Below are 23,871 nucleotides of genomic sequence, written 5' to 3' on the forward strand. Positions count from 1 at the left end.
GAGACAGAACTTTGGAGCTGCAACACGTCTTTATAATAGAAAGCACGTCAACCCCAATAACTTGCCTTAAACTAATGAGTAAGGAAAACAAAGCGGGCGGTGAGAGCTGCCCGCCGCGCTGTTACAAATTGTATGCGCACGAATTTATGGAGGGGTGAAAGGCTGGCCGTTCGTTGACGCTGCTTACTTTGCAGAACTCGTTCGTGCGGGCCTCCCAACCCACCACCAATACCCTTACATAATCTTATTAATCCATCAGTCCTAATGTTATAATTTAAACATTGTCAGGCTAAAAGTGATATGAATAATCATTGGGTAAATTATAAGTTCGAAATAGCTTATATTCCTAGAAAATCATTTATATCATCTTCCATATAAATCTTCATTAAGACTACCCAGATTAATTGGCATGCAAGCATGAATTATCGTTGATTACTATTATTAAATATTCAAGTAATATATATACATATCCGATAAATTGAGAATCTTATGTGATAATTAAGGAGATTATTCACAGAACTTCTTGCTGAGCTGTGCGGGTGCAACATAAAATAAATAAATAAATTTATATCTCTGAGATGTAATATTTTAAACTAAGAAAAACCTCCTGTCCCTTCATGATTCAAATGCAATCATTATTTTACATAATTAACATAAATAAAGTTGGAAAATGGGTTCCACTCACATGCCTTGAACATGCAGAAGTTGGAAGATGTTTAAGTCCATATTCATCAATGGCGTTTGTTCTTCTACTAATAATCAAATAATATTCAATTACATGTTTATAAAATTTGTTCCTGTCATATTTTCATGTAGTGGCTTTATCAATCAAACAAAAAAAAAGTATTCAAATATACACATATTAACAAAGTCTTCAATCTTTTTATGTTTGTGGATAGCAAGTAAAATAACAAATCTGTTAGGGTTTCAGCAATTATTTTTGTGCTTGATTCGTTAACATATGATATTATTTGGTACAGTATAGAAGTAATTATATAAAAATATAGAAGTAATTATCGAAGTTAACCATTAAAATTTATATATGAATATAAATAATAAGAAATAAAATAGAGAAATACGTAATTTCATTCTTCTCTTAATTTGAACATTTTATTTTATTTTATTAATTTTATTGATTTTTTTAAACCGGAGTTCGACTTTAATTGACTGGTCCAGCCAAGACTTAGCCCGAAGTTTTGAACCGGGAGGAACCGGATCGGCCGAACCCCACACCCGGCTCACTCCGTCATATAAAGTGCGCGACCGACCTCAACTCGACTGCCATTTCTTTGTTCTGGCGAGGAGTGTCTCTCTCTTCTCGATCTCGAGAGCCTCCTCTCGTTCTCCTCGAAGGATCAGATCTCGCTTCGATCGCCGTCTTCGGCAAGGTTTGCTCTCCATATTTAGGTCGTTTTGTTGTAGATCGGCTCGTTTCTGTGTTTTTCTAGTGTATCTTGGTGTTTGACGGTTTCGTTGTTCAGATCCGATAACACTCACGGTATCTGAGTGAATCTGGAGATCTGTGCTGTTTGAATGCCATTTCTCAGCTTGATCGTTCCAGATCTTAGCTTTTCGGTTCCGATCGGTGAATCCAAAGTGGTCCGATAGGTTTTGCCCATCAAAAGATTTTGGTTATCTTTTTCTTTGCTCGATTATGGGTTAGGTCGTCGGATCTATATTCTTAACTAAGCGCTGATTCGATCTTCAAATAGGTCACTCTATATGTACATTTCGGTGGTCAGCTATCTGTAGATTCTGTGAATTATGTTCTGTGAAGAATGCCTTGGTTTTTCTTGGTATGACTTTTCTTATCCTACACGAGGATTTTAACTGCTTGAATCATCTTCCAGTGTCGTGTTATTATTGATTTTGTTCGATCTAACCTTGCGTAGTTCAACTTTTATGGATGTATGGAACTATGTTGGTTGTCTTGAGAATAGCTGAACTTGTATGCAGCCGACACATCTGACATCACCTTCAGAGAACTGATCTTTTCTAGAGTGGAATTTTGTTACATGTGGACACTCTTGTCAAAGTAATTGACATTTATTTTGACATTCTCCTGATTTATGTACGAGTACAAAGTTACAAGTTATTTGTTAAACCTGTGTTACCAACAATCAATTTTGATGTTGCTTGATAGTTATTGCCACCTGTTATGCTCACTTATAATGACAGCTTTCTTGCCCGATGATGGGGCTGGAAAATTCTCGTGTTTGTTTTCATTTTCGAAAAGACATCAGGTTTCTTTGTCTACTTAAATTTTTGTATCTTCTATTTCTCATTTGGACATGTAAAATGAGTTAATATTTTGTAGTTTCTTTAGTAGGTGCTGCAGATATTGTTTCAGTGACTAGACTATTATTATGTGAGATGGTAGAAACATGATCTAGTTCTGAAGTCAGATATTCTTTTTCTTTGTTCTTTTCTGTTTGAATCTCTTGGAAATACAGAACTCTGGTAATGTCTCAAAGAGGCTTTTAAGCAGGATGGGAATTCGCTTGGAATAATCCACATTATTGTCATTAACTAAACTCAAACTCTCAAAGGACTAATCTGTTCAATAATTTGGATTTTTGGATTTTAGGAATTAATAAGTGAATGTATATGATTAAAAGGATTAATATAAATCTTAAATATTTTATAGATATCACTCAAAGACCCTGATTGGAGATGTCAAAACTCAGGTTTCTGTTGCCCATAATTTTAAATCCCAAACAATAAAAAAAGTATGGACATTATATTAGGTGGTGTTTACATAAAAAGTTTGAAAATAACAAAGGAAAATACAGCCAATCTGTCCCTAACATTCAGCATTCATGTAACAATCACCCCTGTTTACCACTCCGCTGCTTTCAACCCAGTCACGTCTTAGTTTGATAACAAATATGATGTTTTCATTTGTGACACTTCATTTCTGCTTTTTCTCCTTTATCATCTTCACTTTTCACCATATTCTTTTTGCTTCTCTCCATTCGTTTCACCATGTGGTTGTCCTTACTATTTTGATTAGCCAAATATTCTATTTGGTGGCAGTGTCTAATCTATATGCCCTATGTGTTACATTGCCTTTGGAAATGATTAGTATGCTATCTTCTGGTGATGACCTGTTTTATGATATCTTCTTATGTATTTAGCTAGAAATTTTTGGCACGGTTTTCGTTATCCATATTGCTGTGGGCTTGTACCAGCATCTCTGGATCTCTTCCCCACATCTGGTCTGGGCCAAGTGTGATAAAATGAGGAATTAAAAAAAAAGAGCAGTATGTATTACATGCTTGTATTGAAGATGTTTTAAAGGCTTATAAACAAAGAAGCATGGTGGATTAAGCTGGGCATGCATGTCCCTGCTGCTTGGGGTCCAGAATAATTCCAAGTTTATTTGGTGCTTGTTTGACCTTTATTAATGTCCTGTGATTGCATGACTGATGCCCATAATTTTGATTTCACTAGGGTGTCTATAGAAATGGACATTTCAGAGGGGCAAATATGCAATTCCATGAATACATGGTGGTATATATGCCTAAAAAGACCTTTAGCTGTTTTTTCATGTGTTGCCTTTTTCACTATTATTTAGTCTTTTTATCCTACCTCTCTCATGACTTATCCGATAATGTACTTTTTATGCACTTACTCTTATTTTAATTAGATCGTGTTTATAATCTCCTTTGATTTCTTTAATATGATGAACATACCACGGATGTTAACTTTGTTCATCATACGAACTTGGATAGGTAGAACACAAAAAGAATTCATCTATTCCTAATGACAATGCAACCTTGTCGTATATGTTTCTGTAGTTTTGTAGGAAATGTCTGTTGCTGAGGATTTGTGATTACATAAGACACTGTGGATGAACTTCAGCAGCTATATTTCATAAGATATCTTGTTTATAATTTTTCCTTTGTGGTTATTTTGTTTTATATGATGAGCACGACTAGAAACATTGTATTAGTTTGAGGTTATATTTTATGAAAAGTAGTACATTTGAACTCTGGAAAGTCATATATTCCAAATTAAGAAGCATCTTTTTTCATATATGGCTGCACAGAATTATAAGAAATGGCCGATGCTGAGGATATTCAACCTCTTGTGTGCGACAATGGAACCGGAATGGTCAAGGTCAGTCTATAGCTGTTGCATATGAATCTGTGTTTGCCTCATAGACTACAAAAATTCATGCTTTTGTTTTGTGAAAAAGGCTGGATTTGCTGGCGATGATGCACCAAGGGCAGTGTTTCCCAGTATTGTAGGCCGACCTCGCCACACAGGTGTTATGGTTGGGATGGGCCAGAAAGATGCTTATGTTGGTGACGAAGCACAGTCCAAGAGAGGTATCCTCACCTTGAAATATCCAATTGAGCATGGAATTGTTAGCAACTGGGATGACATGGAAAAGATCTGGCACCATACGTTCTACAATGAACTCCGTGTTGCTCCTGAGGAGCACCCTATACTACTCACTGAAGCCCCTCTCAACCCAAAGGCAAACAGAGAGAAGATGACCCAGATTATGTTTGAGACTTTTAATGTGCCAGCTATGTATGTTGCCATTCAGGCAGTCCTTTCTCTCTATGCCAGTGGCCGAACAACTGGTTTGTATATTCTCGTTGCTTGCTTGATATTGTTATTTGTTTTTAATCTTTTCATCTAAGATGCCTGTGACAAAAACTTGCAGGTATCGTGCTTGATTCTGGTGATGGTGTGAGCCATACTGTCCCTATTTATGAAGGATATGCTTTACCTCATGCCATTCTTCGTTTGGATCTTGCTGGTCGTGATCTTACTGATTGCCTGATGAAGATCCTTACAGAGAGAGGTTATTCTTTCACCACCACTGCAGAACGGGAAATTGTAAGGGACATCAAGGAGAAGCTTGCCTATGTTGCTCTTGATTACGAACAGGAGTTGGAGACTGCCAAGACTAGCTCAGCTGTCGAGAAAAGTTATGAACTTCCTGATGGGCAGGTCATCACAATTGGGGCCGAAAGGTTCAGGTGCCCAGAGGTCCTCTTCCAGCCATCCTTGATCGGCATGGAAGCTGCTGGAATTCATGAGACGACATACAACTCCATTATGAAGTGTGATGTGGATATTAGGAAAGATCTGTATGGCAACATTGTGCTTAGTGGTGGGTCAACAATGTTCCCTGGTATCGCAGATCGTATGAGCAAGGAGATTACAGCACTTGCACCAAGCAGCATGAAGATAAAGGTGGTTGCCCCACCTGAGCGGAAATACAGTGTCTGGATAGGAGGCTCCATCCTTGCCTCTCTCAGTACTTTCCAGCAGGTCCAGTTTATTTTTTCTTTATGCGATGGATTTTTATTTATATATGTATTAAATATTTGACCATTGCATGTTTTAATTTTTCAGATGTGGATTACCAAGGGAGAGTACGAGGAATCTGGTCCAGCAATTGTCCACCGGAAGTGCTTCTAAGCTTGTTACCTGCTTCTTTGAGGGAGTGTTTCACGCATGTTCTTGTGGTCTTTGGTTTGGTTCAAATCATGATTTTGCTGAGTAGTGTCACAACTGATTTGAGACACCTATGTACTCTCGAGTTGGGCTGATAGAAAGCTCTCTTGTCAGGTGTTGGTTCAACAGGGAGGCCGCGTTTGTATTTGCAGTGGTTGAAGCAGTATGTATCAAATGTTTGTTTCTTTGTATCCATATGAATCTAGTAAGGTTGTAATCCGGTTGCAGTTTTCAAGTGTTCTATGCCCTTGTTTGGGGACTTATCCTAAGGTTCACCTTGTAGCTAAATTCTTGTACGAGGATGTTTCTTGGTTTTTCTGCTATTATTTGTTTTGTTTATCGCCTTGAAAAGGGTGCTTAAGTTTTTTTTTTTTTTTACATTTGTCAGTATTTGCAATCCTTAGCAGCTTTAAATATTCGCTTTGCTGTTATGTTATGTTGAAAACCTTCAGTAGTGATCAAGATTTTAGTTGAAGTTGCGCAGCATGGCTTACAATCTTTCTGTTTTGTGGATAAGATGGTTTTAACATTTCCACAGGACTGTGTCCAAATTAATTTGTATAAATCTTTGACATGGCATGTTTATTATTCATTGTATCAGCTCCTGGTAAACAGGCCATCTTGATTCAGTTATTTGGTCTAGGTTTCACCGGAGCAACTAGATTTCTTGGAGTAGCCACTCTGGTCTTGCTGACAGAACTATAACCACCAGATCCCATTCCAGTGTTTCCGAGCCCAACACATACCATTTCTCATGAATGCAAATAATGGATTGAAATGTGTGCTAGCTCTCTCAGCCAGACCAGAGTGGCGTGTATGTGCTCTTTAAGCACTTGTAATTAAACCCCATTCTCATTTCATTCCTATGCCTGCCTGGCCTTGGATGAATTATAACGTTTAAATCATTTTATTTCTAATATCAGTCCCTGAACAAGTCCACGTGATATTCTACAAATCTCTCTACACTGGTAAGCAATAATATATATATATATATATATATATATATATATATATATATATATATATATATATTAAAACCATCCGAAACAACCGTTTTTCTTTATTTAAAGAATTCGCGTATTCTATAATTTTTCTATTTGTCCAAATATAAAATCAAACCGAAAGTCATGCTATATATAAAATAAGCAGGGGTCAACCGATGCATGCATGCGAGTTCAAAGGAAAAAGTTGACGACGTAAGAAGCTGCTGGTGCCAAAGGAGGCCCCAATAGTTTGCCCATATCATTTTCTTCGCATAGATGGAGTGTCTCCCCGTCTCTCCTGCGTTTTTCACCATCATGTTGACGCGTGAAACATAAAAAGAGTTTGACGTATTCGGATAATAAGCGCCAGACCGAGGCGTATATTTTAAACTATTAAAATATTAAATGAACAAATCCTTTATTTTGAAGGCTGCAAATTTCTACAGTATTTCATCCGTTTAATTCTCAACCGCTCAGCTTTTTGAATGGAAAATACATGTCAAATTATAATTATGAATGGTTGAGATAAAAAGAGAAATTAAAATTGGAAGCTTTCGAGGGACCTCCCATAGCTTTTGGGGCCTATAGAAATGCATCAAGTTTGTTCGGTGGACTTGGGTCAAAATATTTTGCGATCATGTGATCCTTTGAATGGTAGATGTTGAAAGGGAGTTTGTGGTGATTGCCTGCCACATAAATCCCTATATCTTTGATACATGACATTCATTGTATTGGATCATCCATGAACTCTTTCGAACTCGAATGTAATCATCTTAGATTGTACTATAGAAAAGACTCTCAAATATAGTTTTTTTAATATTTTTGTATTTCATTCTCTCCAATACAATCTTATAAGGTTCAACTTCAAAAATAATTGTTCAACACCATTTCATCTTAAGATCAACATGAAATAAAATCTAGATAGGCTTCGGATCAACATCCAAGTTAGGACAATAAAAATCTGAATTAATATAATTCTATCTCGTTATAATTGACGAGTCCGATCAAAATGGATCGATTAGATTATTAAGCGGACACCGCATCCGCCTGAGTTCCCAGCCACATACATTCCCACAAACGTAACTCGCCGGGTTCCCTATCGAAGTACGCCCCCAACCTGCACGTTGCCGCCAGCGTCATGTGACCACACATCTCGTCAAAGACTGGCCACCGTACGATCAAATCATGCGCATTCCATCTTTCATTTCATTTCTCCGGTAGACGCCACCACGTGCGACACGTATTGTAGAGTCCGTTCACGTTTCGAAAACCTCACTGCATCCTTTTTTACAGATAAAGCCTTAAAGATGTATATTGTTTTCAGATTCCTCCTTATAACCCTTTCCTTTTATGGGGAAAGAGAATGACGCCTCCTCCAAAGAGAGGAAGAGGAGGAGGAGGAAGCTATAGCAATCAACTTGACACCCTCGATGGCGGCAACAGCATCACCAGAAAGAGGATAACGGGACTTCCTCCATCCTTGCAGCCTCAGCAGAAGAACTGTGTGTATGCCATCCATGGCTTCTGACAGAAGGATTTGTGTTGGGACTCATCGTCGGCCCAAGAAATCTCCGTCATCCGTTTCTTTCTGCAACAAAACTGGACGATGGTTTGAACAAAAGCTTCCTTCGATCCTCCCGTTTCAAGGAGCAATCTTTGAGCTTTCTCAGTCACAACTAATGAACCTCAAGTCTTCTTCCGTGTTACTGACACCATGGCATAACAAGCTTTCTCCTCATGCAGCATTCATGACCTGGAGAAGCTTCGCAGGCTGTTTCCCAACTGGCCAACATTGGTTGCAAGTCGTGAAAATGCCTACTCTGCTTGTTTTAAGAAAAGTTAATACGTGCTTCAAATGTTTCTCGATAATTAGATCTATATATCATCCAACAGGTAATCTGCCACACACTGTTTCGGATTTAGCATAAAATGAAAATATGATGTATTAGGACATACATATGGAACATTTTTATTGCAAAATATATGAATATGTATTATGCAAATAACGTTAATGCGTACAGATTATTTGTCACTGCCAGGCTTTTATTTATGAGAATAAGTATCTTGTCTGAGCATTCATGTTCAGATAAGGTATTGTGCATAGTATCCATCAATCCCCATCTCACCATTACAAACATATAATTTGAGACACTAAACTAAATTAATCCTGAGGTAAAAAATAATTATTATTATTATCTAAAAAGTTGATGCATTGTTGCTTTTTCTTTTTGCTTTGTTGGGACCCAACGAGAAATCCATAAGAAACAAATTTGAGGGGCACAAGCAATCAGGCTTAGCTTGCACGCTGCAATGGGGGGCGTTTTTGCAAAAAGGAACAACAAGAGTTTGGATTTAAAGAGAGGTCCACGACAATTGGACGGTATAAGTGGCTCGCACCCCTTATGATTGGCGGAAGGATAAAGAGGAAGAGAACCGCGGTGTAGGTACTTCGCCCGGTCGAGAGAGAGAGAGAGAGGGAGAGGGAGAGCGATCCAGTCAATGGAGACCCACTCCTCCTCTGCCTCCGGTGGCGGAGTGGCACGGGTGGCCAGCAGCAGCAGCCTCGGCGGGGGTGGGGGCCGCGCCGTGAAGGTGATCCCCCTGCAGAACCCGGCGCCGCCCTCCCCCTACCTGCAGTCGGCGGCGCTCGCCTCACGGTGGGCGGAAAAGGTCCGGGGCATGTCGGCCCTCGCGTGGCTGGAACTCCTCCTCCCCTGCTCCCGGTGGATACGGACGTACCGGTGGCGGGAGTCCCTCCAGGCCGACCTGATGGCTGGCATCACCGTCGGCGTCATGCTCGTCCCTCAGGTTTTCCCTCCCCCCACTTCTCTTTCCTTCTCTTGATCCGATCCCATACAACCTGGTCCAACGTCGCCGATGCTGTTCCCTTCTACTTCCGTCCGTAAAGCAATAGAGGAAGTAGCTATCTCGATACGTTTCCTTCTCTTCGCATATGCCTTAAGATCCAAGAATTGGATAGTAATTTCGATGAGAATATGTTGCTTTCATTTGATTTGGCACGTCGTAATTTGGATTGATGGAATTGCTTCAAATTGATAGGCCATGTCGTACGCCAAGTTAGCAGGCCTTCAGCCAATCTACGGGCTCTGTAAGTATCACCACAACCGCATCCCTTTCTGTTGTAACTGTCACATTTGTTCTTTCACTCATCGAAGTGATCATGTGCTGTGGTTCTGAAGGCCAATGCTTCGTGCAGATGGAGGCTTCGTCCCGGTACTCGTGTACGCCGTTTTCGGGTCTTCGCGACAGCTCGCGGTCGGCCCCGTGGCTTTGACCTCTCTCCTGGTGTCCAATGTTCTCAGCCCCATCGTCGACTCTTCCGACGAGCTGTACACGGAGCTAGCAATTCTGCTGGCTCTCATGGTTGGCATATTGGAATGCCTAATGGGCTTGTTCCGGTAATCGAACTTCTCCTCTTTGCCCTAACTTGAGTAGTTTCATCTGCTCTTCCAAATGCAGGGATCAAGCGAATCTGTTAGAACATTGGCAATTTATAAAAACTTGTTGGCATTAGCCCATTGCCATTGTTAATTACGTCTTATTCCTCTTTGTTCATATTGCTCTGGCATTGGGCACAAGTGCTAGCTAAGTCCGGCAAATTATTTTCATGATCCATGTTATTTGTATTCTTCTTCAGTGTTCTTAAAATAGTATCTGTTCCATGCCACTATGAGACCACGTTAACTTTGATTGACCAATGTTTGTAATTTGCTACAGGCTTGGGTGGATTATTCGTTTTGTTAGTCACTCTGTGATATCAGGCTTCACCACTGCTTCGGCCATTGTAATTGCATTATCTCAGTCCAAATACTTCCTGGGATACAGCATAGTTCGCAGCAGCAAAATAATACCACTAGTCAAGAGCATAATTGCTGGAGCTGATGATGTGAGGTTCTCATGTTGTTATTGTTTGCTTTCTCTTCTGGTATTTCACTTGTTTTATTGCTTTGTGTTCTCATTTTATGTTGGTTGTTTTTGAGAACAAAGACCAACTTGCCAAACCTCTGTGCTGATCGTTTATGCAGCAAAGCTGTTGGCATTGTTGATGGTCCATATTTGACCAATAAAGATTCAACTAGAAAAGATAATCCATGTTTCTTATTCCAGTGAAGCTGTTCTCTCTCTCTCTCTCTCTCTCTCTCTCTCTCTCTCTCTCTCTCTCTATATATATATATATATATATATATATATACATATCATTGAAGGCCTTGTTTAATCATATATTACTTTCTCTCCTTGGTCTTGTTTTATCTTCTTAATTTTCTTTCACTTATAAAATCCGATAAATAGATCACCAGACATTATAGTAGTGATGCAAATGAGAAACAATTATGTGCCACACTAGTTCACAAATCTTGATATGTATATTTGGCCAAGCATGATTTAAAACTGATTGTGTTAACTAACACTGATTGTCTCTTGACTGTCTTAACTGCAAGAACTAAATTCACTAGATAACCAATGATAACTCTGATGATAATTTAACTGAATCATCCACACAACTTCCTGAACCTAAGCCTCTAGTTGTTCAATGACGTTAACTACTCAAATTTCACCTTCAACACAACACTTAATAATTTAACTTGACATGAATAGATCCCTTGGGATCCATGTTACTTCTGCATGCATTTGTTGTTATTCATGTTTATTTGTTCATCTATAGTGTTTCTTTTTCTTTTGTTCATCACAAAATTAGACCTAAAGCGCTTTTGAAATATTAAAATAAAGGCAATGATCACTTGATATATAGTCCTGTGTTTTGGATTGAAAAGGTGAAAAATGGCTTGTGTATAATGAACAAATAACTAAATTTTATAGGTAAGTTTCTTTTTCTTTGAATTTGAGTACTTCTTTAAATGTGAAGGATTGTCCTTGTGGTCAGTGTTGTTTGTTCAGTTGGCTGTCAGAAGGTATGCAATTATTTGCATTGAGCATACTAGGAATTGCCAATTTTGAACCCTACGTTTCTTGGTTGTGCTTTATTAGCTCATGAAAACATGGCATGATGACATGGCTATCCAAGTTCCTTGTTTTGTTTGGTAGTGTCTACAAGAAGAAGGTAGTGCCTCCGTTTGGGACATTGACATTATCCTTAGGCATAAACTTGGAAGAGGAAGCTCTAAGTTGAGTTATAACTAAGAATAAAGGGCGAACCCGATATCCAAGATTCCCATCAAAACGGGGTCTAAAGAGGGTTAATGTACATAGCCTTACCTCTATACTATTTATAGAGACATTGTTTCCGAGATCTGAACTCTAATCTCCATGTACACAAAGGTGCAACATTATCATTGTACCAAAGTCTGCTCTCAGTCATGATCAAGAGTAAGAACTATTAAAAAATATATGCATGATTTCTCATGCAACAAGTGAAGCTTCATTAGAGGTAGTAAATAATCATCTTCTTTTATAATGAAATCTCCTTCGGTCGCATCTATAGGCAGCAGGAAAATATCAGAATTTTGGTTGTAAAATGCTGCACAAAGTCCAATTTTAGTAAGCATTCTTCTATCTGGGTAAGAAATATTTCCAGTCATAAATTGTTTCTTTCTAAAGATATTTTTCTCTTAAATTTTAATGAATATTGCAGGAATATTTTTGTCACATCATACTGAAGTTTTCACTTCTTTGTTAATAGTCATTGATTGCTTGTTTCCGATGCTTATATGCTTCTCTTTTGAGATGCATATGGTTGTTTTAAGCTTTTTTGAGTGGGGTTTCTTGAAGCCTTTATATTTTATTCCCCTTACATGAAAATATTCTTTTTTTTCATCAGTTCTCATGGCCCCCCTTTGTGATGGGATCTATTTTTCTCACTGTTCTTCTTACAATGAAGCACCTGGTAGGACATTTTCACCACCTATTAATGAATTTTAGTCCCATCATATGCATCTTAAAGATATTATGTTCAGTAACATTCTACTATTATGTTGCTTAATATGGTACAGGGAAAATCAAATAAGAATTTAAGGGGTGTCAGAGCAGCTGGACCCCTTACAGCAGTTGTTCTTGGCACAATTTTTGTCAAATTATTTCATCCATCTTCAATTTCAGTGGTGAGTTATGCTCAATTAAAGCATTATTCTGAATTTTAAGCTTGCATTTGTAAAAGTATATCTGTATTTTTCCTGAATCTATCAAGGTCATATTCAGACAACATTGTGGCATTTGTGTGATGATCTGTTCCTTGCAATTGTACCCCACAAATCTAAACAATGAGGTGGAATACAGGTGAATATAATCATTGTCAAAAGCAAGGGCTGTCAAAGTGCCTGCTTAATTGACATCAGGTCCCGTCACTAGCTTTGATATGAATGGAAAAATAAGAATAGTATTTGACAAAACATTGCATTGTACCAGGACAAATAAAGAGCTGAAGAAATTGATAACTAAATAAGAAGTCAATTAGATAAATTTGAGGTGGAAAAGTACTTATAAATTAAATGAAATCTTGATTTATACCTTCATGCATATGTTTGCAGCTTCTCTTCAGAAGCTTTATAAATGGGTAAATATACATGCTACATACAAGTTTTAAGATAATGCTGCAGAGTTATTTTTTGGCCATTTGAGAGGTTGAGGTGCCTAGGCAGACAACCACGTACACACTTTTGAGCTAATAGAGCAAAATTCTGTTGAAATGATTGTAGACTTTTTCCCTTGTTAACTTTCATTTGACACTGTGCATCGCAGTTGACAATAATTTGAAAAATTTTCTAGCTCATATCAGTTGAAATTCTTTTGATTAGCTTGTGAGATACACTAATATTCAATGAGATCAAATCACTCTTAGAACTGAGTTATTAATACATATTGTACATCACTATGAGTTATGTGAATGATATAATGCAAAGTTATTTAATATGTTTGATGTTAAACCATGTAATGAGATCTGAATAGTTATTTTATTTAGGTAGGTGAAATACCTCAAGGCCTTCCAAAGTTCTCCATCCCTAGAGGATTTGAGCATGTGACATCTCTAATTTCAACAGCATTTCTCATTACCGGTGTGGCCATTTTGGTAAAAACTCTGCAATGATTAATTCTTGTTCATCTTGGCAACAATATATTTTGTGTAATGCCAACATCATTATTTTACTTCACATTAATATCAGGAATCTGTGGGTATTGCCAAAGCTTTGGCTGCAAAAAATGGATATGAGTTGGACTCGAATCAAGAGGTAATAGTTGGAAAATTTTACAATGCAGTATTGTCTACTTTTTTTAAAAAAATTACTGATTGACTTTCACAATATTGTATCTTCTGATGATCTCACTTATTCATATATGTTATAATTATTAGTATTTCACATTGCTATCATTCATTACCCTGAATCGGGGTCATGATCTATATAAGAAACAGTGTTTGGGTTTTAACTGAAGTGGATAGCATGTATTGTGATTGCAATGCAAATGATTCAGTTTAAGATGGAAATTGCATTCTGGCTGTAAGTCCACCACTTATGTGGTTAAATATGGATAATAATGGTTCAGAAGCTCTAGGTCTATGGGTGCAGTTTATGCGATTGCAATAGTGGTTCAGAAGCTCTGGGGCTCCATCTGAAAAGTGTCTTTAACTGTGTGTCATCAGCCTCATGGTTGGGAACTGCTCATTCCAAAATTAGTTGACTGGTCTAGAGTGATGTAGACAATCTGACACCATATTGTTATTATTTTAACTTTTGGAGCCACCACTTAGAATTGTATTGGCAGAAATTTTTTTGTCTGATTCATTGCCGTTGCTTTTGTGGCACATTTGAAGTTGAACTTCAAATCCAAACCTTGTCGTAAGTACTATTTGCATGCTTAAAGTCAAGTTGGTCATGCTGTTGGCAAATTTATTGTCCAACAACTCAAATTCACACTCATCAACTGTGGATGCAAAATTTGTATGCTTGAAATTTTCTTGCATATAAAAATCTCAAGCTTATTTTTTTACAGTTATTTGGTCTTGGTGTGGCGAATATTTGTGGTTCATTCTTCTCATCATACCCTTCAACTGGTAAGATATATTGTTTGTTTAGAAACAAATTCCCAGAACTGAAGTTCTCCCATTCTGTATGTACAATATACATGAAAAACTCAACGTTGACTTGTTTCTATTGGATGACATTTTAGCAAATTTATGCAGGTTCTTTTTCAAGGTCAGCTGTAAATAATGAGAGTGGAGCTCGAACTGGGCTATCTGGAATTATAATGGGAATTATAATGGCATGTGCTCTTTTGTTTCTGACACCACTTTTCACTGAAATACCTCAGGTATGTCTGTAGCCTTAGATCTACATCGCATGTTATAGTGTCATTACAGGTGATTTTGATTTGCATATTTTATATCTGTTTGGCTCTAATGAAATGTTTACCATGAAAAACCACTTCTGACCAATAGGATACAACAACCCTGCAAAAGGGGTGATCCTAGAATAAGTCTGATTTCTAGCCTTGGCTGAAAATCAAATATTTATGTACGAGATATGAAATATCTCTGCTAGACTAACAGAACCTTTTCAATTATTTAAAGTTTGAATCAAATATGCTTTCTCTATTTGCTTATATCCTTTATTGTTATTGTTATGGAGTCAAATATTATGTGAGATACCTTCTTTTTTCTATCTGTCATTCAGAACTGATTGCATTTATGGCAACACAGTTTTTTATCATATATTGTATCAAATCTTTAAGGACAAGGATGATTGTATCTCTGACCTGTCTAGTTATGGTTGTATTAAAATTTCCTTTATTCTTCTAGTGCAAGTTCCATCTGAATGGATGATGTCCCGATCAATTAGTGACAACAGTGTCTCACTTAATCAGATGACTATTTCTGTGTTTCTTTCATTATTTGAACAATTGGTAATTTTTAAGAACTATGATGTTAAATAAATTTATGGGATGTCTGTGGCATATAAATTATAATTGCTTCTTGTAGTTGTTAGGTATGTGTTTGTCATCACTGAATTTCCCTGCTTACCTTCGTTTTTGTTGCACTCATTTCAGTGTGCTCTGGCTGCCATCGTGATATCTGCTGTCATGGGCTTGGTAAGAATAGTCAATGCTTGTATGTGTTCTTTAACTTCTTTTTCTTCACTCTTGGGCCTGCTTATCATTGTTACTTATTTGAAGGAACCAATTCCGTATAAATTGCTGAATGACTGGAACTGATGCCACTAGTGGCTGTTGGATATAATGCCTCATTCAATAACTTGCTGTTATCTTTCACCTATTTCTACTACTACATTGTTCATTTGGACAGCTTCATATTCCATTATTTACCAACATTTAAGATATTGGATGCAAGAGTGACACACCTCCAGAGGGAAATATTTTCAGAAAAACTATTGTTCACCAGCATCACTTCTTGGGAATAATAACCTTTTTTTATTCTTCTACAATCCAATACTTCTATTTGTCAGTGTACAACCTTATGCAGCTTCTTGCAAAAAGAACCGGACCCTTACCATTACAATAATTTCTGTTGCATTAAATTTCAAGGTAGCAATTGGTTGGTATATACTTTGGGCTGCTGAAAGCAGGGGCATAATGTCTCTGGAATTGCAGCAACTAAAAATCATCTTCTCTTTCTGAGTGCCTCTCTTTTTTCCTTCTCTACTCTGAAAAACTTACCAAAAATTAGATGCTTCCATGTTTCAACCAGCTATTGAATGTTGATGGAGCCCATGTATGGAGTCCATTTCATGTTTTTATCCAGAGAATAAACGTGAATGCAGATGAAAATTGATTTTGGTGCTACTTCATAACCTGTTGATACCCCCTTTTCCCCCTTTATTAATAATCCCCTTCTCTGCTTTGGCTGGTATTTCTAAGACCTGGTCCTGCCTCTATATATATATATCAATATCAACAATGTTTTACTATAAAAACACAACTAAGTGGATTCTCAGACGTGATTGCTTATGCCTTCATATGGCATTGTTGTAGATGTATCTTGGAATTGTGATGTTCTAGATATATTAGCAACGAGTTAGTGAAGGAAACATAAATCTTATCAGTCTATCTCTACACCAAAGCATGCATCATTGCAGAAGTTTTAAACTGTTTCTGACTTTAGTTTGGACACTTTTTTAGGTGGATTATGAAGAAGCTATTTTCTTGTGGTGTCTAGATAAGAAGGATTTCCTTCTATGGACAATTACTTTCATTACAACATTATTCTTTGGCATTGAGATAGGTGTTCTTATTGGGGTAAGTTCTAATACTTCTGCTTTCAATGCTTATATCCAGCCATATACAATTTATTAACCACTCTTTTAGATGCTACACACATCTATTTACTTTTGTAATGTTATAAATTCTGATAGGATTCTTATATGTGATACCAGTGCATGGGGCTTATTCTAATATGTTGATGAGTATTGGATCTAATGTAATGGTCACTTGTCCAATATAAATTTCAGCTCTCCCCTGTGCTGACAAAAATGTGGAAGAAATAATATAAGGAAGCACTTCCAGTTCTTATTAAAGAACTAGTTCCTAGTTGAATGTCTGGTACTGCTACATTTCTCACTTCATTTTCTGTTTGTAAAAACTTCAAATATTTAGTCAATTCACCCTGATTACATTAGACAATAATGCAGTCCTTCACCAGTTCATGTAATCAGCATTCACTAAAATCATGAAATCAAAGGAAAGGAAAGTTTGTCAAAATTCATTGTCACAACATACATGTAATATTGTCTTGCATTAATTGGTCTAAAGCAAGACGCATGCCAGTCCTGCTATTTTGTGATAAGAATGATTTATCTATCACTCCTGACCTCTAGAATGAGGCTGTCCTAAGACCAAACATACCAAGTTCGTATCATTTCTCTTATGAATATGCTTCTGAGGGCTTAAATGTACTATCACCATATCAGTACATTCTGCATTAAAATTTTTTGATAGTTTCACTATGGGACATCTTTTTTTCACAGGTCGGCGTCTCACTTGCATTTGTCATCCATGAATCAGCAAATCCTCACATAGGTGAGTTTTATCTTTGAGTTTGTTAGCTATGCTCATGTGCTAATATCATTCTGGACTTAGTTGTGATTGCAATTTCCTGTGTGTTCTTCTACTTAAACCAGCTTTATCCAAAGGAATAATTGTCTGGTAGTGAATGGAAAAAGAATCTCATGTTTCTCAAGTTGCAGATCAAGAATTAAGCAGTTATTATGAAAATAGTTTAGCATCTATAGATGTTTCAAATATTATCTGCAGCATATAGCAATAACTTCTCATGCATGTTTGTTCAATTTAGATGTTAACAATAAACTTATTTTTAAAAATTTCATATTGTTTTTTAGCTGGCCCCAAAAGATCCATGGTTAGGCATTCTTTGAAATTAGCATATACCAGGTAATCTGGCCTGATCATGTTTACAATTCAACATCTTATGCATGTTACATGTGCTTTGTTCTTTCAAATTCGGGTAGTTCTTCCAAGTATAATACTAACCACTTTGTCTCAGAATAAAGGATAAACACAATCACTACATTGCTATCAGCCAGTAGTACTTATAGCTAATATGTGCATGGTTCTTATTGCAGCTGTACTGGGACGTCTTCCTGGAACCACTGTATATAGAAACATTCTGCAGTATCCTGAAGCATACACATACAATGGAATAGTTATTATCCGAATCGATTCACCAATCTATTTTGCAAACATAAGTTACATTAAAGAAAGGTGAGCATCAATCTCTTTCAGAATGCATGATTTTGGGAAAAATTACATGTCATCAGGACTTAGCCATCCAGACTTGATCATCCTTTTAAATTTACTGACCTTCTAAGGTTCGTAGTGTGTTGTTTGATGATCATTGCAACCTGTTGCCAGATTACGTGAATATGAACTCGATCTTGATGGTAGCGCAAAACGTGGGCCAGATGTTGGAAGAATATACTTTGTTATCATTGAAATGTCACGTAAGTTTTCTATCTGCTATTTCAAATTGAAATCTAAGAAATTTATTGTACTTTCTTAGATTTTCATTTAGAGAATTATATTTTATGATGAGAGTTTTCAGCCATCTCTATTAACAATGCAGTCAGGAGGTCTTGTTGTATCATGCTGAATTAATGTCTTTGATGACCTTGGAACATGAAAGCTTGAAAATACAAATCCAATGATAACAGGCAGTGTAGTATATTGATAGCAAAATGATATGGTAGATTACTAAAACTGGTATCCAATCAAAACTTAAGTCACTTGATTTAGATAGCAATTTGAGATAAAACAATGCTTGAATTTGTGAAGCATGAATTTATTTTCCTGTCTTTTGGACAGAATTGGATGTAAAAATGCTTATACAAGCCAAAACCATCTCTTGATCTTTGTCATTAAATCTTTGCAGCTGTTACATACATCGACTCTAGTGCAGTTCAAGCTCTAAAGGACTTGAATCAAGAGTACAGATCACGAGGCATACAGGTTACTGAAAACATACATCAAAAAGATCATTCAAGAATGTCATTTTGCATGACCACCAAATCTCATTCAAAATTGTGGGTGCTTTTCAGATCGCCATTGCCAACCCTAATCGGGAGGTCCACCTACTGCTCTCAAGGTCCAATCTCATAGAGATGATTGGCAAAGAATATTTCTTTGTGAGGGTGCATGATGCGTTACAGGTCTGCCTTCAACATGTGCAAAGCCTGAATCCATCATCACCTAAGGTATCATCAGGCCACACTCCGCCGAGGACGCGTAGCTTTCTGCAGAGTCTATGGAAACAAGGTTCAGATGGTTCCACCCCTGAAGCGGAACCACTGTTGCCCCGTAATGAAGTTTAAATTGCTTTTCCAGGTATTTGTTGCGAATCCAAATGCTTGATTTGGACTCACATTTGAGTTTATTGTGTGGATGATTTATCTCTGTATCATGGCTGTCTCCCTCCGATTCAAACCCATATATTTTTCTTGTATACGGAGTAGGTAACAGCATAGTCCATTCCATTGATCATTGTTATGTCTATTCATTATTGTTGTATCCGAACAGTCTCCAGAAAAATGAATTATGGCTTTTGAGATCTTCAACTGATGGACCAGTCTGGTACTGTGGCATCCGAAAACATCAAGTACACACACACACACAGACCAAAGGAGTTGTACTTTACTAAGGACTCTCGTTGCAAGTAATTTAATCGTTCATATGTTTTAAAGGAGTTGCAAACTACTACAAATTCTTAGGATGCCACAAGTAGAAGTCTAAGTTGCAGCTCAGAAAAATTTCGGCATCTCGGGGATAAGGGACTCATAAGGGATCATGAATCTCTCGGACCATTGCTGTAGTATGTAAGCCTTGTGACCCTAATCATTTGAAATCATATGAGAGATTGGTTTAGCCATGAAAAACCAGTTTATTTTATTCTTTAATTAATAAATTTGATTAATTTAGAGAGATTTTACACATGTCCAAAACAAATTAATAAATTTCAATCTCGTCTATATCATAGAGTATTCTCTTAGTTAAACCCAACATAAAAAATCCATAATCAAGGTCAGTTATTATTTACTTGAAATTCTCACTTTTTATTATGAAACTAACTAGAGCATCAAATGGATCATATCGGGAATTCCACCTATCCACCTAACCTCAATCTTTATGTAGGTTGACATCCAATTGAATTTTTATACCCCCTTCAACTCCACCTAGGCTTCTTGTGCACGTGAGCTTGAATTAAATTAGGTTGATCTAGACATCACCAACATTCTCTGTATCATTTTGGCATTAGAATAAGGGCCCATGTCGTAAGAATGTCATTCTGCCAACCTGCTCAATGGGTGCTCTAGTGAAGGCACTCTACCCTCAATCCACAACACAGTCAGAATGGCCCAAAGCATTCCAACATCCAATACATCTTTCATGGACATAAGCATCTCTAACATGTGATGCATCCGAAGAAAAACATCCAAAGTATCTAATGTGTCCTTTACGAACAAAAGAATTTTGACATTTGATGCGCCTTTCGTGAACATAAGCATCTACGATGCATTATGCATCCTTCGCAGACCAAAGCACTCGAAGCGTCTGATGTATCTTTTGTGGACAAAAGCATCTCGACTTTCGGCGTGTCCTTCACGAACATAAGCTTCTCTGTCATAAATAAAAACATCCAAAGCATTTGATGCACCCTTCATAGATAAAAGCATCTCAACGTTATTGTGAGTCATTCTTGGACATAAGCATCTCCAACGTATAATACGTCCTTCGCGAACAAAAATATCTCAAGCGTCTAATGAGTCCTTTGTGAATGAAAGCATCCCTACTTTTGACGCATCATTTAAAGATATAAACATCTCCAACACACGATGCATCCTTTACGAACAAAAGCATCCAAAGCATTCGACGCGCCCTTCATGCACAAAAAAACCATCCTGACATCCGATGCGTCCTTCGTGGACACAAGCATCTACAACGCCAAATTCATAGACAAGTGGGCAAATCAACCCAATAAACTAAGTTGCCCGATATTAGCAAATCAAAAGTCTTTATAGTTAATCGGCCCAACAAAGTAATTTACCCGATGTGGGCAGGTCGGGAACACTTATAACTGGTCAGCCACGTAAAGACCTTGACTTATCAACCACTCATCTGACATATCTTCGAGGCTTTTGGCACGTCAACTTTTCTAGCATGTCATCCGATCTTCCGACACTTCGTTTGAACCTTTGACACATCGCTTTACGCGTCAGCACATTACCAAATCCTTAAACATATCAATGTTCCCATGACATCCGATCTTTCGATGTGATATATGATCCTTCCAACACGATGCCCAAACCTTAAACACAAAATCCGTTCTCCAACACATCAACCAATCCTCTGATACGACATCCAATTTCCAGTATGACAATCTTCCGATAGGAAATCAGCTCCCAAGACCCAAGTACTTCTCATCTTCCCTTAAGCACCATTCTGGCACATCAGAATTTTAAGCATCTGTTTGGACGGTCCAAAGTTCAGATTATGCATAACAGTCAAGCAGTGGCAGCTGATAAAGAATCTTGTAAAAAATCACATCGCACTAGAAAATATTAGGTTTCCGTTCTCTCATTCATCAATTATGAATAATCCATATTGAATATAACTGTGCCATAAGCTGCTTCTGCATCCAGTGTTTGGAAGACCAGATGCACATGGAAAACAATTATGTTCGGTAGTCTTGTAGAATCTTTACCAGAAGAGAGTGCCTGAATGCTCCAATAAGGACATACGAAAACTTAATCCAATTTGAGTATAACAGGGGTTGGGGCTTGATACTTTCTCTCTCTAAATATCTGCTACAGAAATGGAAAAAGATAGAAGAACAGCATGCTTCCGATTACCAAAAGTATAGTTAGAAGAGCCAAGATTCAGCGATAACACCTGAGAGTTCCATGTCATGAACGCAGCTTAAACATGCATGAACTCACAAAATTTAGCTCACTCTTGAGCTTCAAGGCCAAAGCATGTAGGGTACTGAAAGTCCAAGAATGTTGCTAAAACCATATAAATTTCATCAGTTTGAGCATGCCTCCTATCTCCATTAAAGAATACATGAACCTTGTTCTTAATCTCAATCCAGCTGCATCCAGGAGTTCTCTTCATTCCTTTCTCCTTCATCTCTCTCCTGATCACCGATACGCTCTGCCAATTACCTGCAGCAGAGTACAAATTGGATAGCAACACATAGGACGAAATGTCCTTCGGATCTAGCGCAAGAATTCGATTAGCAACAGTCTTGGCCAGATCCTTGTTCGAATGTATCTGACCCCCTCCAAGCAATGCCTTCCAAAACCCAATTCCTGGCTCAAAAGGCAGCTCCTGAAGAAACCTCTCTGCCTCACCAAATCTCCTTGACCGAGCGAGCAAATCAACCACACAAGCATAATGTTCAGCTCTCAGTATGTCCGGCTGTTCAACCTTGGCTATACTGAAACAAGCATATCCATCATCAACCAAACCTGCATGGCTGCAGCCAAACAACACTACGAGAAGGGTGACACTGTTTGGCTTTAACCCCGACCTCTGCATTCTCTTATAGAACTCCAAGGCTTCCTCTCCTCTTCCGTTTTGTGCACAACTGCAAATCATGGCATTCCAAGAAACAATATTTCTGCCCTCAATCCTCTCAAATGCTAAAATACTGTCATGTAAACACCCACACTTGGCATAGAAGCTTATCAGCGAATTAACCACAAAAACATCAAGCTGACCCAAGTATTTGATAGCGGAAGCATGAAAGCTTCTGCCCATACCAAGAGCTGCTATATTGGCAGCTGCACTAATAACACAGGGGAAGGTGGACTGGTTGGGCCTGAAACCTTCTCGACACATTGCATTGAAAAGATTGACAGACTCCTCACTGAGACCAACCTGACTACAGCCCCCGATTATAGCGTTCCATGAGATAACGTTTCTCATCGGCATTTCGTAGAATAGTTGAATTGCTTCATGGAACCTGTCGATCTTCAAGTATCCACTCATCAACGCAGTGTACGAGACAACATTAGGTTCATGAGTGTCCTCAAATGCGAATTGTGATTCTTTAATCGTACCCAATTTGGCGTAGTGATCCACAAGAGAGCTCCCGACAAAGACATCGGAATGGAGACCCAACTTAGTTGAAAAAGCATGAAGCTGCTTACCGATGTTGAGATCGCCGACAGCGGTGGAGGAATGCAGCGTGGCACCGAAGGTGAATTGGTTGGGCCTGATCCCAAGGAAAAGCAAGCGAGAGAGAATCGAAAAGGAATCACGATGTCGACCGCGGCGAGCGAAGGCGCCGATGATGGCCGTAGCCGAGACCACATCCCATTCGAACCTCTCGTCGAACAGCTTGCGCGCGTACTGAAACGCGGAGCAGTTGCAGTAGCGATGGACGACATCAGATCCTTCTATCGGGATGCCGGATTTGAGGAGCACAGCATGAGCTTTCTGGGTGTCGAGGAGAGTTGGACGTAATGAAGTGAAGGTGTTCGATAGATTGCATGGCGCAGACCTCATTTATATAGCGGAGAGAGCACCGCCGCGGCTGCTCGAGGTAGAGGAGCGAAAGGGCGATGGGAAGCGTCGAATGTCAACTGGTTCAACAGAACAAACGGGTTGAGTTGGGTACGGGCTCAAGCCTAAAGAAACCGAGTCGAATTAGTCGAGCTATGTTTGCACACAGGGTCAAGTTGAGTCGGGCTGCTCAACGAATCGACTCGCCAACTCAATCTAATCCGACATTGCATGTCCCCAAATGCATGTTTTGGATCCGAGTCAAGAAATCTCAACTCATTAATTTTATATCACCAGTGATTGCAAGCTTAACTCAGTAATATAAACAAACAAGTAAAGCATTTAATATTAACTGCAATTATCCAAACAGAAACCTCCAGCCAATTAACCAGGTGTAAAGATCTGACAG

At 38.2% G+C, this 23,871-nt stretch overlaps 3 protein-coding genes and 1 non-coding gene across 5 annotated transcripts; 3 read left to right on the top strand and 1 right to left on the bottom strand.

Annotated features, from left to right (window-relative positions):
- The first annotated feature begins 61 nt into the window (after window positions 1-61).
- LOC135613923 (U12 minor spliceosomal RNA) lies at window positions 62-216 on the top strand. Its single transcript, XR_010487404.1, has one exon. It is a non-coding gene; the product is annotated as a U12 minor spliceosomal RNA (small nuclear RNA).
- A 1,019-nt stretch (window positions 217-1,235) lies between these two features.
- On the top strand, window positions 1,236-5,747 carry LOC103975402 (actin-101). Of its 2 annotated transcripts, none has more exons than XM_065099519.1 (5): window positions 1,236-1,388; window positions 4,052-4,122; window positions 4,202-4,595; window positions 4,679-5,297; window positions 5,377-5,747. In XM_065099519.1, exons 2-5 carry the CDS (start codon window positions 4,063-4,065, stop codon window positions 5,525-5,527), a joined length of 1,224 nt encoding a protein of 407 aa, XP_064955591.1. In that variant the 5' UTR covers window positions 1,236-1,388; window positions 4,052-4,062; the 3' UTR covers window positions 5,528-5,747. The 2 variants fall into 2 exon arrangements, with proteins under 2 accessions (XP_064955591.1, XP_009388633.1); XM_009390358.3 differs by having other exon boundaries at window positions 4,679-5,292.
- Window positions 5,748-8,727: 2,980 nt separating this feature from the next.
- On the top strand, window positions 8,728-19,513 carry LOC135607561 (sulfate transporter 4.1, chloroplastic-like). Its single transcript, XM_065099504.1, has 17 exons — window positions 8,728-9,269; window positions 9,522-9,570; window positions 9,679-9,880; window positions 10,200-10,368; window positions 12,259-12,324; window positions 12,431-12,538; window positions 13,396-13,503; window positions 13,598-13,663; window positions 14,424-14,484; window positions 14,614-14,741; window positions 15,477-15,518; window positions 16,566-16,682; window positions 17,411-17,462; window positions 18,026-18,164; window positions 18,315-18,403; window positions 18,832-18,908; window positions 18,998-19,513. Exons 1-17 carry the CDS (start codon window positions 8,961-8,963, stop codon window positions 19,268-19,270), a joined length of 2,055 nt encoding a protein of 684 aa, XP_064955576.1. The 5' UTR covers window positions 8,728-8,960; the 3' UTR covers window positions 19,271-19,513.
- Window positions 19,514-20,264: 751 nt separating this feature from the next.
- Window positions 20,265-23,790, bottom strand: LOC135607568 (pentatricopeptide repeat-containing protein At5g42450, mitochondrial-like). Its single transcript, XM_065099511.1, has one exon. The coding sequence runs from the start codon at window positions 23,463-23,465 to the stop codon at window positions 21,903-21,905; it is 1,563 nt and encodes a 520-aa protein (XP_064955583.1). The 5' UTR covers window positions 23,466-23,790; the 3' UTR covers window positions 20,265-21,902.
- Window positions 23,791-23,871: the final 81 nt, after the last annotated feature.

Source organism: Musa acuminata, chromosome BXJ1-2, assembly GCF_036884655.1.
Source record: "Musa acuminata AAA Group cultivar baxijiao chromosome BXJ1-2, Cavendish_Baxijiao_AAA, whole genome shotgun sequence".
Classification (NCBI taxonomy): Eukaryota; Viridiplantae; Streptophyta; class Magnoliopsida; order Zingiberales; family Musaceae; genus Musa; species Musa acuminata.